General features: G+C 39.4%; 1 protein-coding gene across 2 annotated transcripts in view; it reads right to left on the bottom strand.

The window, feature by feature from the left end:
- The window catches only part of stard13b (StAR related lipid transfer domain containing 13b), a 412204-nt gene that overhangs the window by 243104 nt on the left and 154262 nt on the right, over window positions 1-14838 (bottom strand). For both annotated transcript variants that reach the window (XM_072262914.1, XM_072262910.1), the window contains exon 3: window positions 2086-2119. In XM_072262914.1, the coding sequence (XP_072119015.1) occupies window positions 2086-2119 (34 nt within the window). The remainder of the gene's footprint in view (window positions 1-2085; window positions 2120-14838) is intronic.

Here is a 14838-nt window from a genome sequence, read left to right as displayed (position 1 = left end):
TATGGTATTTAGGTTTTGTGTTAATTTTGGGCAGGTGGGGCTCATTAGCTGTGGTTGGCAGTTCATCTAGAAGAAGGAAAACTCTGATCTCAAACCTCCGCTGCCTTACAGCTATACCCACTCATGGGGAAGGCTTCGGGAGTAAACTCCAAGGAAAAAATCCAGAGCTGGAGTCCCTAAGGTAGTCCTACATTAAGTTCAAAGTTGACTGGCAACTCTTACGATGCTGCTGGTTCCAAACTGTATCAGTCTCTGCCGTTCCTTTGGGTTCATCAGATGTGTGGAGAGGAGGAGCTTGCTACACGGGCAACAGCTTGTTCTCCATATCGCACTGCCCAGGATTGAGTATCTAGGACGCAGTATCCATGGTGAACTCTAACTGACGGTGGCCTCATTAAAGTGAGATTGAGTAAATTAAACTCCAACCCTCCAGGGCATTGACTGTGAGTATTGCACATTCCCAGGAATGGCGTAGCCCAGTGAGTATAGAAATGCCTCTACTCCAATCAACCTCTGAAAATCAAACTCTCCTGAGTTAGTATGAAACTTCTATTTTCAATCCTTTACAGTATTCCTATGGCCTTTCCGAATGAAATTGTCAATTAACTTATCACCATGGGTCCAAAACACAGTGCAATAACTGAGTTAGTCTGAAAGGGAAGAAGTAGTTTGAGACAGCCCAAATTCCTTTTATATAACATTGTTTTGCAAGCAGATAGGGAATCCAATCTACTTAGTTAGTCTAAGCTGGATTTTAAATCTGAACCTTAAAGTGTTCATTCACTCTTGTGCAGAATCGATCATAATCTGTTTCTCATGATCGGATCATGATGTCCACAACAACCTCTTTAATGAAACATGACTTATTAATTCCCATAATAGAAATGAAGCATACAGTATAATTTACTGCTGAATTTCTTCGAGTGGAAATAGAGTGTCACTGCTCAAACTTGAAAATTAGAGCATCAATAATCACACAGAATATATTGCAATTGCCGGAGGTTGAACTTGTGTAGAGCTCATAATGGTTAAGAGATTGTCTACATTGGGCAATTAAATAAAATAAGACTGCTTGCCTGCATAGGTCAATCTATCCAAAGCCAGAAATACTGTACATGGAATTACCAGCAGCACATGTCATCACCTCTGGCACTTTGCTCCTTCAGCTAGGGAAGAAATTTACCTCTAAGTGTGTTGCTCAGTTCCTTTGGCAGCAATGCCATTGTTATGTTTCAACCCTGCCTCTGAAGGCAGTGATTTTAGATAAATGGAGTGCAAATAAGTGTAAAGCAACTAAGATTTGTGCAGTCAATAATGTTACTACATACAACAGGAAAGTTAAACTACTGGATGTACTTTGTTCTCTTTCTATTAATTAATTTGCTATGTGAGATCATAAGGTAAACATACAACACAGAATCTGTGCAAAAGGTCCCTGAAAGCTATTCGGCATATGTAGTATCGGGATATACATACTGAAGGAGTACAGGAAACACTGAAATAATTTTTGTCTTCCAAAAGCGAATGAAAAAAAGCATCCACCAGTTTAACTCAGTTAAAATGGCACAAGAGAAATCCTGTCCTGAATCTGTTAGGCTGGAAATTATTCTAGACTTTGGATCATTTAAAACACAGAAGTATTTTCTATAAATTGCAGTATTCATTCTCTAAATTAGGACCATGCCAGTACCTTCTTTTATGAACTACAAAGTGTCAAATCAAAACATTTCTATCTCATAAATAAACAAATAAATTCAATGTGCTTCAATTCAATAATTAATTACAATCATTTCCACCAAAATGGCAATTTAGGTAAACATGAAAAAGAAAGGCAAATCTAGAATTGTCTAGAGCCTTCTAGTCTCAAAATACTTTCCAACCCATAATCTAACAGAAAAGAATATTTCTGCTTTTGAAGTCTTTACAACTGAGTAGAAAATTGGTACAATGAATTGTCTCAATACCATCCGCACAAACCTGCAGTGAAATGGCTGCACTTTTATTGTCACATGCAAAACCCATTAGATGTTATTGTATCTAAGGGAATGTGCTCAGACTGTGAGGCTCTAAAGAAATCAAACTCACCAGCTGTCTCCTGGCTCAACTTCAGTGGCAGCGCCTAAGAAAAGAGAGAGAAAAAAATAGAACTTTCAATTTAACCCAACGATGACCCAGATGAGTTTGAAAGCTAACGCAGCTGAGGACAGCCCTGATGTCTAGAACAGTCCAGGCAAAGAATGAAACCATGAGACTAACACTGAATAAAAATTAGTGATAAATGTGCTACTAATCAAATCCAAGATGGCTGAGACAGAAAGTTAAATGTTAGCTGATCCATTCTCAAATTATTAAATATGGATAGGGCTAGAAAGAAAATATTAAACACAGAATATATTTGAGAAATTGATCCAGAATAAGGATGCTCCAATGTTAAACAGCAGTTCATACTTCTATTTGTTTCTTTAATTTCTCAATTAACACTGTTTATTTGAGTCAGTCTAATACCTGGTTAGCCCATTCAGAATATCAATTAAGATAAGATTTTGGCTATAAATTACAGACAGAAAAGGCATGTCAAAAGGACAATGTTACGATCGTCATGGGGGAATTCAATATGCAAGTAGATTCAGAAAATCAGGTTGGTGCTGGATCCCAAGAGAAGTAATTTGTAGAATGCCTACAAGATGGCTTTTTAGAGCAGCTTGTGGCTGAGCCCATGAGGGGATTAGCTATTCTGCACTGGGTGTTGTGTAATGGACCATTTGATTTGACAGCTTAAGATAAAGGACCCTTAGAATACAGTGGTCCTAATATGATAGAATTCACCCTGCAATTTGAAAGGGAGGTAAAGTCAGATATAACAGTATTATCATGGAATAAAGGGAATTACAGAGGCATGAGAGAGGAGTTGGCCAAAGTTGATTGGAAGGGGATGCTAGTAGAGATGATGGCAGAACAGCCATGGCTGGAGTTTCTGTGAGCAAGCTGGAATGTGCAGGATAGATACATCCCAAAGAAGTATTCTAAAGGCAGGTTGATGCAACCGTGGCTAACAAGAGAAGTCAAAACCAACATAAAAGCAAAAGAGGGAGCATGTAATGGAGCAAAAATCAGAGGATGTTAGAGGATTGCAAAAAAGCCTCAAAAACCAACAGAAGGCAACCAAGAAGTCACAAGAGGGGAAAAGATAGAACCTTAGAGAAGTACAGCACAGAAACAAACCTGTCAGATCATCCAGTCCATGCTGAAACCATTTAAACTGCCTACTCCCATTGACTTGCACCGGGACCATAGCCCTCCATATCCCTTCTACCCATGTGCCTGTCTGAACTTCTCTTAAACGTTGAAATTGAGCTTGCATGAAATGCTTCTGCAGGCAGCCCATTCCACACTCTCATGACCCTCAGAGTGAAGAAGTCTCCCCTCATGTTACCCTTAAACTTCCCACCTTTCACTCTTAATCCACAACCTCTAGTTGTAGTCCCACCCAACCTCAGTGGAAAAAGCCTGCTTGCATTTACCTTATTTATACCTCTCATAATTTTGTATATCTCTTTCAATCTCCTCTCAATCTTCTACATTCTAAGGAATACTGTCCTAACCTATTCAATCTTTCCTTATAACTCAAATCCTCCAGCCCTGGCAACATCCTTGTAAATTTTCTCTTTCTATCTTGTTTACATCTTTCCTGTAGGTAGGTGACCAAAACTGCACACAATACTCCAAATTAGGCCTCACCAATCCCTTATACAACTTCAACATAACATTCCATCTTCTGTACTTAATACATTGATTTATAAAAGCCAATATGCCAAAAGCTTTCTTCACAACCCTATCTACTAGTGATGCCACTTTCAATGAATTATGTACCTGTATTCCTAGATCCCTTTGTTCTACCACAGTCTTCAGTGCCCTGCCGTTCATTGTGTAAGACCTACACTGGATGGTCCTACCAAGTGCAAAACCTCACACTTGTCTGCATTAAATTCCATCTGCCATTTTTCCATCTGATGCAGGTCCCTCTGCAAGCCACAATAGCCTTTCACTGTCCACTACACCTCAAATCTTGGTGTCATCTGCAAATTTGCTGATCTAGTTAATGACATTATCATCCAGATCACTGATTTAGATGACAAACAGCAAAGGACCCAGCACTGATCCATGCGGCACACCACTCATCACAGACCTTCAGTCAGAGAAGCAACCCTTTATTACAACTTTCTGGCTTCTCCCACAAAACCAAAGTCTAATCCAACTTGCTATTTCATTCTGAATATTGAGTGACTGAACTTTCTTGATCAGCTTCCCATGTGGGACCTTGTCAAATGCCTTACTAAAATCCATATAGACCACATCCACTGCCTTGTCTTCATCTATTTTCACAGCAACTTCCTCAAAAAAACTCTATAAGATTGGTTAGGCATGAATTTACCACACACAAAGGCATGCTGACTATCCTTAATCAATCCATGTCTATCAAAATACTTACATATCCAGTCCCTTAGAATACATTCCAATAACTTCCTCACAATGATGAAATATGAAGGTCAGCTAGCCAACAATATCAAAGAGGATACTAAAAGTTGGTTCAGATGTGTAAAGAATAAAAGAGAGGTTAGAGTAGATTTTGGACCACTGGAAAGTTGCGCTGAAGAGCTTATAATGGAGGACAAAGAAATGGTGGACGAACTGAATAAGTATTTTGCATCAGTCTTCACTGTGGAAAATAAGAAGTGGTATTTCAGAGTTTGAGAGTGTCAGGGGACAGAAGTGAATGTAGTTGCTATTAATAGGGAAAAGGTGCTTGGGAACCTGAAAGGTCTGAGGATAAAGACCTAGTCCAGCTGGACAACACCCCTGAGTTCTGAAAGAGGTAGCTGAAGAGATTGTGGAGGCATTAATATGATCTTTCAAGAAGCACTAGATTCTTAAATGGTTCTGTATGACTGGAAAATTGCAAATGTCACTCCATTCTTCAAGAAGGGAGGGAGGCAGAATGAAAATAAATTACAGGCTAGTTTTCCTGACCTTAGTGGTTGGGAAGGTGTTGGAGTTGATTGTTAAGTATGTGGTTTCGGGGTACTTGGAGGCACATGATAAAATAGGCCAAAGTCAACACGGTTTCCGTAAGGAAAAGTCTTGCCTGACAAATCTGTTAGAATTCTTTGAGGGAAAAACAGGCAGGATAGACAAAGGAGAATTGGTAGATGTTGTGTAAAAAGAGAGGGATGCATGATAAAGGAAATTACAGGCCAATTAGCCTGACTTCAGTGGTTGGAAAGATGTTGGAACCCATTATTAAGGAAGAGGTTTCAGGGTACGTGTGTGGCACATGTTAAAATAGGCCAAAGTCTTGCCTGACAAATCTTTGGAATTCTTTGAGGAAATAACAGGCAGGGTAGACAAAGGAGAGCCAGTCAATGTTGCTACTCAGATTTTCAGAAGGCCTTTGACAAGGTGTCACTTGTGAGGCTGCTTAACAAAATAAGAGCCAATGGTATTACAGAAATGATACTAGCATGGATATTGATGGGCAGGAGGCAGAGAGTAAAAATAAAGGGAACTTTTTCTAATTGGCTGTTGGTGACTGGTGGTGTTCTGCAGGGGTCAGTGTTGGGACCACTTCTTTTTACATTGCATGCCAATAATTTGGATGATGGAATTGATAGCTTTGTGGCCAAGTTTGCAAACAATACAAAGATAGGTGGAGGGGCAGATAGTGTTGAGGAAGCAGGGAGGCTGTAGAAAGATGTGGACAGGTTAATAAATGGGCAAAGAAGTGGCAAATGGAATACAGTATCAGGTACAGTATGGTTATGCACTTTAGTAGAAGAAATAAAAGCATAGACTATTTTCTAAACAGGGCAAAAATTCAAAGGGATTTGGGAGTCCTCGTGCATGATTCCCTTAAGATAAATTTGCAGGTTGAGTCTGTGTTGAAGAAGGCAAATGTAATGTTTGCATTCATCTCGAGAGGACTAGAATATAAAAACAAGGATGTAATGCTGAGGCTGAGGCTTTATAAGGAACTGGTGAGGCATCACTTTGGAGTATTCTGAGTATTCATTTAAGAAAGGATGAGCTGACATTGGAGAGAGTTCATGGGAGGTTCACAAGAATGCTTCTGGGAATGAAAGACTTATTGTATGAGGAACGATTGACGGCTCTGAGCATTTAGTCACTGGAATTTAGAAGAATGGGGGGGGGATCTCATTGAAATCTATTGAATGTTGAAAGGTCTACATAGTGTGAATGTGGAGAGCATGTTTCCTGTGGTGGGGGAGTCTAGGGCCATATGACACAGACTTGGAATAGAGGGACGTGTATTTAGAACAGTGATGGGGAGTTACTTCTTCAGCCAGAGGGTGATGAATCTTTGAAATTCATTGCTACAGGCAGCTGTGAAGATCAGGTCATTGGATGTTTTTAAGGTGGAAATTGATAGGTTCTTGATTAGTCAGGATGTGAAAGATTACAGGGAGAAGGTAGGAGAATGGGGTTGAGAAGGAAATGGATAAGCCATGATAAAATGGTGGAGCAAACTTGATGGGTTCTTGGAAGAGTCTTGCACAACTCATGCTACATATTAGATGACGAATAACTACAAAAGAATGATTAAATTTAAACCAGGTGAAAGGTACAGAAAACACTGGACAATGCATCATATTTACACATAAAAATACTAATACAGTGGATTCTAGTTAATTGGGCCATTGGTTAATCAGGGCAGTCACTTATTTGGGAAAATTCTTCCAGAACAAAAACTAATCGAGAAAATTGCTAGGATTCTCTTCATTTATTTGGGACCCTATACCACTTAATAGGGATAGGAGATTGTTGCCGAAGTTTCTAACTGGCGTCAATCACTTGCACTTGTCTGGCTGTTGACTACTGCATCATGCTTAGATTGAATAGTTTTGAAATAGCATCAGTTGTGTGTGTTTATGTTTACGAAGCAGTGACTTTTGTCTCTGATAGTTGGTGAGAAATAAGCAGTAAGACATTTCAAAACCATTCTGCTCACTGTTTCAGGCTTGGAGATGCCAGAAACAGCCGGGAGTGAAAATGAATCGATTTCACTACTTCAACAAGTTAACAACTACAAGGAATTTAAAAGTACTGCAATTAGCACTGATATTATTTATTTACAGTCCATCAATCAAAAAAAATGTACACTAGATGAATTCTGCCATTGATAACTATTAGGAACTACAGTTTTATAGTACTGTAATAGCATTGAAAGTGTTCTAATTTGTTCTGTATTTCTTTTAAGTAGAAAATTTGTTACTCAGTAAAGTGATATTTAGTCATTTATACACATTCTTAACTATTTCCATGAAAGTTTGGCATATTGGGACAACCATTTAATTGGGCCAAAATGTACAGGTCCTGATATGTCCCAATTAACTGGAAACTATTGCACTAATAAATCAAATTAATGTAATCACTTCACAATTATGTTGTATTTTTATTAATTTATACACAGTAACTCAGACAAAGATGAGCTAATTTGAAGTAGTTCAAACTGTATTTGTTTTTCTTCCTGTCTCCTGCAACATCTTTTTGCTGAAAGCTTTCCCAATTCAGGCATTCAGGTCACAGTCAGTACATAGGATTCCCAAGCACAAGAAACTCACACAGGAAAAATTAGTCATAGAAGCTTCAGAGTTCAAAGTCCAGTTTTGTCAGTCTGCCTTTAATGTGTTTAGTCTGTACATATCCTAATTGTCTTTGTTGAGACCACTGCTTCTTTATTTTCCTCCACACCATAAAGCTGGATAAAAATGTATTGGTTAGCACGAGAAGAGAGGTCCACTGCAAAATATGTTTTATCGTTGTTATATCAGAGTTACCAGAAACATACTGTACGTAAACCTTCCACATAGTGCAAGCCTTAACCTTTGATGCTTGCAAAACTAGGATTGTTAGTGATGGTTTCAGTGTAAATGATAAACACCTTATGATTGAAAGTAGTAAGGTAATACAAACTAAAACTGGAAATTCTAGAAATTCTCAGGCAGTCAGGTAGCGTCTGTGAAGCGGAAAACAGAATAAATGTTTCAGGTCAGTGAACTGATGGGATACATCTGTTTTGAGACTCCTGGAATGAAAATGATTGAGTCAAGCAATTGGAGTTAAAGATCAAAGAAACTGATAAAATAGCATGGATTTTGTAGTGAGAAAATGTCCAGTAATTCTAGGTGGAGGGAATGTTGTTTAAGGTTAGATTACCATCCTAGGCAGTGCACTCATTCGTGTTTTGGTTGCCCAGTGTAGTTCACAATCTAACCTCCTCGTGTGACGTGCATAATTTACAAATTAAAATGAACAGGAATCAGAATAACTCAATTCTCTTCCTGGGGATAACAGTTTCGTTATTGCTGTTACTTCACAACAATTAACATTCATAAAGCTACAATTTACTGTTTTTACTGGTAATCTCAATGATCTCAACTTTAAATAAAATGTATTATTAGGATATCAGAATGAATTATTAAGTAAACATTAAAAAGTTAATATTCTTTATTGATACAATAGATTTTCTTATATTCTCAAACATAAAAACAGAGTATTTTCATAGAATACAGTGGAAGTACATTAAAAGGGCCCATTATGCTACCAACACACTGGAACAGAAAGGTATTTTTTCCAATACTGAAGGAAATATTAAGTTTGCTGTTAACTATTTACATGTGATGGAAACCTGCTCAGATCGCCTCTTTTCTTGGTTGACTGGATAGACAAGGAAAAATGCCTGTGCCATCAGCACTTAATTCCATTTTGTCAATAAAGGATAATTTAGGCAACTGGTTTTATATGGAGACTGAGGTTGATTCAGCCACCTCATGGCTGTGAGGAGTTAAAATATAGGTTTCAGCTTCTCTGGAAGGCAATATAAAAGGAAAACTGCTGGACACACTGCAATTTGCCAATCACCACAATGGGCCTACAGCAGATGCAATCTCAATGGCTCTTCGCACGGCCTTAGATCACCTAGACAATACAAACACCTATGTCAGGATGCTGTTTGTTGACTATAGCTCAGTGTTTAACACCGTCATTCCTACAATCCTGATTGATAAACTATGGGACCTGGGCCTCTGTACCTCCCTCTGCAATTGGGTCCTTGACGTCTTAATCAGAAGTCAACAATCTGTGCGGATAGGTGATAACTTATCCTCCTCACTGATGATCAACAATGGTGCACCTCAGGGATGTGTGCTCAGCTCACTGGTCTACAGTCTCTCTACCCATGACTGTATGGTTAGGTATAGCTCAAATGCCATCTATAAATGTGCTGATGATACAACCATTGTTGGGAGAATCTCAGCTGGAGGTGAGAGGACATACAGGAGCAAGATATACCAACTAGTTGAGTGGTGTGGTAGTAACAACCTTGATCTCAATGTCAGTAAGACCAAAGAGGTGATGGTGGACTTAGAAAGGGTAGGACGAGGGATCACAAACCAATCCCCATAGAGGGATCAGAAGTGGAGAGAGTGAGCAGTTTCAAGTTCCTGGGTGGCAAGATCTCTGAAGATCCCTGGTCCCAACATATTGATGTAGTTATAAAGGAGGCAAGACAGTGGCTATATTTCATTGGGAGTTTGAGGAGATTTGATTTGTTACCTAAGAAACTCAAAAACTTATACAGATGTACCATGGAGAAGATGCGGACAGGCTGCATCACTGTCTGGTATGGGAGAGGGTGCCACTGCACAGGACCGAAAGCTACAGAAAATTGTAAAATTAGTCAGCTCCATCTTGGGTACGGGCCTCCGTAATATCCAAGACATTTTCAAGGAGCAGTGTCTCAGAAAGGTGGTGTCCATCATTAAGGACCCCATCACCCAGACATGCCCTCTTCTCATTATTACCGTCAGGAAGGAGGTACAGAAGCCCAAAGGCACACACTTGGCGACTCAGGAACAGCTTCTTCCCCTCTACCATCCGATTCCTAAATGGACAGTAAACTGATGAATTCTACCTCACTTCTATTATTTCTGTTTTGCACTATTTTAATTTATCTATATATATATACTGTTATTTATTTATCTTCCCTTCCCACCCCACCATTTTATCATGTATTACATTGTACTGCTGCTGCTAAGTTAACAAATTTCACGACACAAGCTGATGATATTAAACCTGATTCAGATTTTGAAAAGAAGTGACTTGAGAAAGAACATAGGCAACGAAATAAATTTAGGGATAGGAAAGAGACAGGAAAGAAATATGGAGAGCAAACTATTGATTTCCATCTCAATTATCAGCACCGCATCAATAATGCAGAAAACATCTGGAGTTTACTACTTACCACCCTATCCTCATTGTTGCCGTTTGTTGTTTTTTTTCCTCAAGGCCTGTAATTAGTGGTCAGGACACTTAGCTCTTTAAGCTTTACAGGTTGGAGTCCTATTGCTTATGCAAGACTATGACGTAATTTTCAAATGTCATGGGCAAGGCAAAGACCATCCATTGGAATTCAGCTTAGGGTGTCTAACTGAAGTCATTAAGAGGATTGCTTCTGTTACTCAAAACAAACAGTTTGGTTTAGGTTATCTCCCCCAGCCTTCTGTGATCTCTCCATACTCCTTTATAGAACTCCATATACCTCCTACACCTCTCCTGCTTTGGCTCTGTGGAGGAGATATCAAATCTCCTACCTTCAAACCACAGACAGTTTGTAATACTGGTTCAGTTCTGTCAAAAAAGCAAGAGGTTTTCAGATGAAGGCTAACAAGAAGTTTGTAACACCCACCTCCTGTCTGACATACCAGATAGATGCATATTTGTTTTAGAGTGTGTCTGTGGCAAGTTTGAATCCTATAAAATTACCTCTCCTTAGTAATTTATCTCAACATACTGTAGCTTACATACTGAAGCCATAGTGATTCTTGACTTCCTATTAAGTTTTTGCATTGTGAGTTCTCCTTTAAATCCAAATTTTGTTTAATCACTTCTTTTTAACTAGACATTTTGTAGATATTTTTGATTTTATTTAGGTTTCTGGTTAATGTGTGAATTTTTTGTCTCTAGCTTTCTATGTATGACCTAACTCATCGAACTGAATCTCTGCCCCCAAAACCTTTGCTCTTAGTACCAGGCTCCAACACTGAATCTTCATTGTCCCGTAAATCCCTGACCAGCCCCATTCATAATCGCATCCTAGTACCCATCACTCCTCAGCCCTGATACCCGATCACACACACCCACTGGACACAATCAAAAGCTTTCCATGCTTGAACATAAACCTCAAAATCCTAACCACCTTTCAGACCTACATTCTATCCTTGAGATCCCAACATGATCCTAATCAAGCACTCTCCACCCTCAGAGGACACTGGTGCTATTAAGGCCCAGTCACTCAACTGATGTTAATCCAGCTATGATAGCCATAAAGCTACCTTCCCATCTTTTTAACCTCCCTTGAGTCTTGATAAGACTGACCACCCCTATTTAACCTACCCCTTAGCCGTTGCCACTTCTCTTCTACCTAGGCCATCTTTTCTTAATGCTAAGGAGTGCATATTAAAATAGTACACTTAAAAAATTCTCTTGAATACTTGCTGCTTTTTTTGTTATGGTTAACATCTAGATTGAGAGCACTGAGAGTTTTCCACCATACTCTACTCTTCAGTGAAGTCATGCTAGATTATTGTATATTTTGTTCATTGACCAAATGCTCCCTGGAAAAGGGTACCTTGTGGCCTTTTATTTAGCCATTCCTCCATTGAATGCACAGTGTTTCATTCGCATAAGTAATTAATGAATGTGACTACAAATGTTATTCCCTAATCATGCTGTCTTCCTTTTCATTAATTTTGCAAACTCATTTGCTTAGATGTTAGAATAGTTTCTGTTGCAATATTAGTTGACCGACTGTTGTTTCAATAACCATCATAATTTGGGAGACAGGGAAATTGAGGAGCAATAGTTTTTATTTGCTTTTAGAACTACCAAAGTCACTGGTGAAAATCTAGTCATGCATTGTTTGAGTTAATTAATAACAAAATGAGAGAAAAAGCAGATAAAACCTGCAGCTGGATTGTGGTTATTTAGCATGGGCTCAGGAAAAAACCAAGGTCTAGAGATCAGATGGCAGGATCCAAAACTTATACCACTTCAGAATTCAATTTAAAAAAACAATTCCAAAGAGAAATTAGGCAACTACGAATTTCCCAAAGGCTTGTATTGTAACCGTTCCAAAAACCGTACTGGTCCCCAAGCAATAATTAAGCCTCAGATTGCGGTTTCTGAGGCCCCACTCAGACTGCTTTGACGACCTTCTGATACTTTGCTGCTTCCGAAGACTTTTTCAACTTTCTAATGGCTCTTAGATCCATAAGCAGTATAAGAATTGAAATATAATTAAATAATTAACATCTATAAAATTAATCAAATTAAAGCACACTTACCTGGCATAAATGAACTGAAAATATTAAATTCAAATAAAATACAAAAATCATACTTACTTCCTATTTTTACCCATCTAGGTAAGCGACCTCTATTGAAATTGAACCGGTCCATATCTGACACACCAATATGTCTGGTGTAAAACTGAGGGGCCAAGTTTGAAATATATCCTGCTGGTTAGCCTTGAGATATCCAGAACGATTAATTAACTTAGTGATTCTCTTCTGGACTGGCAGCAAATGGTGAGTGCATTTCAGGTCAGTACCTAAACTATTGCATAATCTACAAAAAGTTATGTTTCTAGGCAAATAAAGGATGGACAGATAGGATGTATGTGGAATGCAATCTGCGATGAGTAAGCAGTTAGTATTATGTAAACATAAGTACTAGCTTGCCAAGATTTTGACAAGCATAGTAACTGAGCCATAGAGTAATGCAGTATAACCCTTCAGCCCAACTAAGCCATGCTGTCCAAGGTGCTTAGTCCCACTTGCCTGTATTTGACTCCTATCCTTCTAAACTATCATATTCATATACCTATTTAAATATCTTTTCAATATTTCATATACCCACTACCCTCTTTGTGAAAAACTTATTCCCCAAATCCCCTTTAAATCTTTCACTCTCATCTTAAATCTGTGCCCTTTAGTTTTTGACTCTCCCAGTCTATGACCATTCTCCTTATTTATGCCCCTCATGGCTTTATAAACCTCTACAAGGTTACAGACATCCCACCTCTCCTGGAAGTTCCAGGAGTCTCCCGCATATTGATAGTGGCTCCCTGACACCCAGAAATTATATACAATATCCCGGAAATCGATTTTTTTTGAGAGGGAGAGGGAGAGCGAGCATCCTGATTGGTCTCTCTTCATGCTAAAGTGGTCCCCAACCACCGGGCCGCGAGGAAACGATATGATTTGGCGATATGAAACAATATGAGTCAGCTGCACCTTTCCTCATTCCCCGTCACGCACTGTTGAACTTGAACGCACGTGAGGTCATTATGCACGCGTCATCCATGTCAGTGCAGGAAGATCAACTCCCCGAGCTTGCAAATGACGGCGGGCTGAAAAGTATGTTTGATATAACATCTCTGCTGGCATTCCGGATCAAAGTCAAGGCTTAATATCCTGAGATAGCCATGAAAGCACTGAAAACGTTGCTTCCATTCCAACATATCTCTGTGAAGCGGGGTTTTCTGCAATGAATGCAATGAAAACAAAATTGCTGAATAGACTGGACATAAGGAACCCCCTTCGAGTATCGCTGTCTCCCATCACCCCTCAATGGCACCGTCTTGTTGCAGGAAAACAAGCCCAGGGCTCCCACTGATTCAGTGATGTTGCTGTGTTGCAATGATTTTATATGTTCATACGAGGAAAATATGCGCTGTGTGTTTAACATCCAAACGTTACTTAAAATGTTATGATGCTATTGACTTATCACTAAATTCATGCGAGGAAAATATGCGCAATGTGTTTAATATTAAATTCGTTAAATAAACCCTTTTAGAAACGAAATTGAGTGTATTAGCCACTTATAAGTGACTTATCACCTATATTCCGGTCGTGATTAACACCCCACCCCCTCATCGGTCGGCCAGTCCGCAAGAATATTGTCAATATTAAACCGGTCTGCGGTGCAAAAAAGATTGGGGACCCCGGCTAAGTAGACCTATCAGTTTTCTCTGTGGGCAGGCTTTACAGTCGACCTCAAAAATAATGGCAGTGCTGCTCGCTGCACTGTTTGCAACGGTGACTTTTCTATTGCCCATGGTGGGTTAAGACTGTAAAAGACATGTGGAGGTGAGTTTAACAGGTGTCATTCATTCATTAGCATAGCTAACATTATTTAAACTAGCTGGCTGGCTGCTAAGGAGCTATGCTATTGATGTTCTACGTGATGAGACCAAACTCCCTGTAGACTTGCTTAAGGTTATGACAATAGACAATAGGTGCAGGAGTAGGCCATTTGGCCCTTCGAGCCAGCACCGCCATTCACTGTGATCATGGCTGATCATCCACAATCAGTATCCAGTTCCTGCCTTATCCCCATAACCTTTGATTCCGCTATCTTTCAGAGCTCTATCCATCTCTTTCTTGAAAGCATCCAGAGACTTGGCCTCCACAGCCTTCTGGGGCAGAGCATTCCATATATCCACCACTCTCTGGGTGAAAAAGTTTTTCCTCAACTCCGTTCTAAATGGCCTACCCCTTATTCTGAAACTGTGGCCTCTGGTTCTGGACTCATCCATCAGCAGGAACATGCTTCCTGCCTCCAGCATGTCCAATCCCTTAATAATCTTATATGTTTCAATAAGATCCCCTCTCAGCCTTCTAAATTCCAGAGTATACAAGCCCAGTCGCTCCAATCTTTCAACGTATGACAGTCCCGCCATCCTGGGAATTAACCTTGTGAACC

This window comes from Mobula birostris, chromosome 7 (genome assembly GCF_030028105.1).
Source record: "Mobula birostris isolate sMobBir1 chromosome 7, sMobBir1.hap1, whole genome shotgun sequence".
NCBI classification, from domain to species: domain Eukaryota; kingdom Metazoa; phylum Chordata; class Chondrichthyes; order Myliobatiformes; family Myliobatidae; genus Mobula; species Mobula birostris.
Note: the sequence above shows the minus strand (reverse complement) of the source record. Positions and strands in the feature narration are given on the sequence as shown.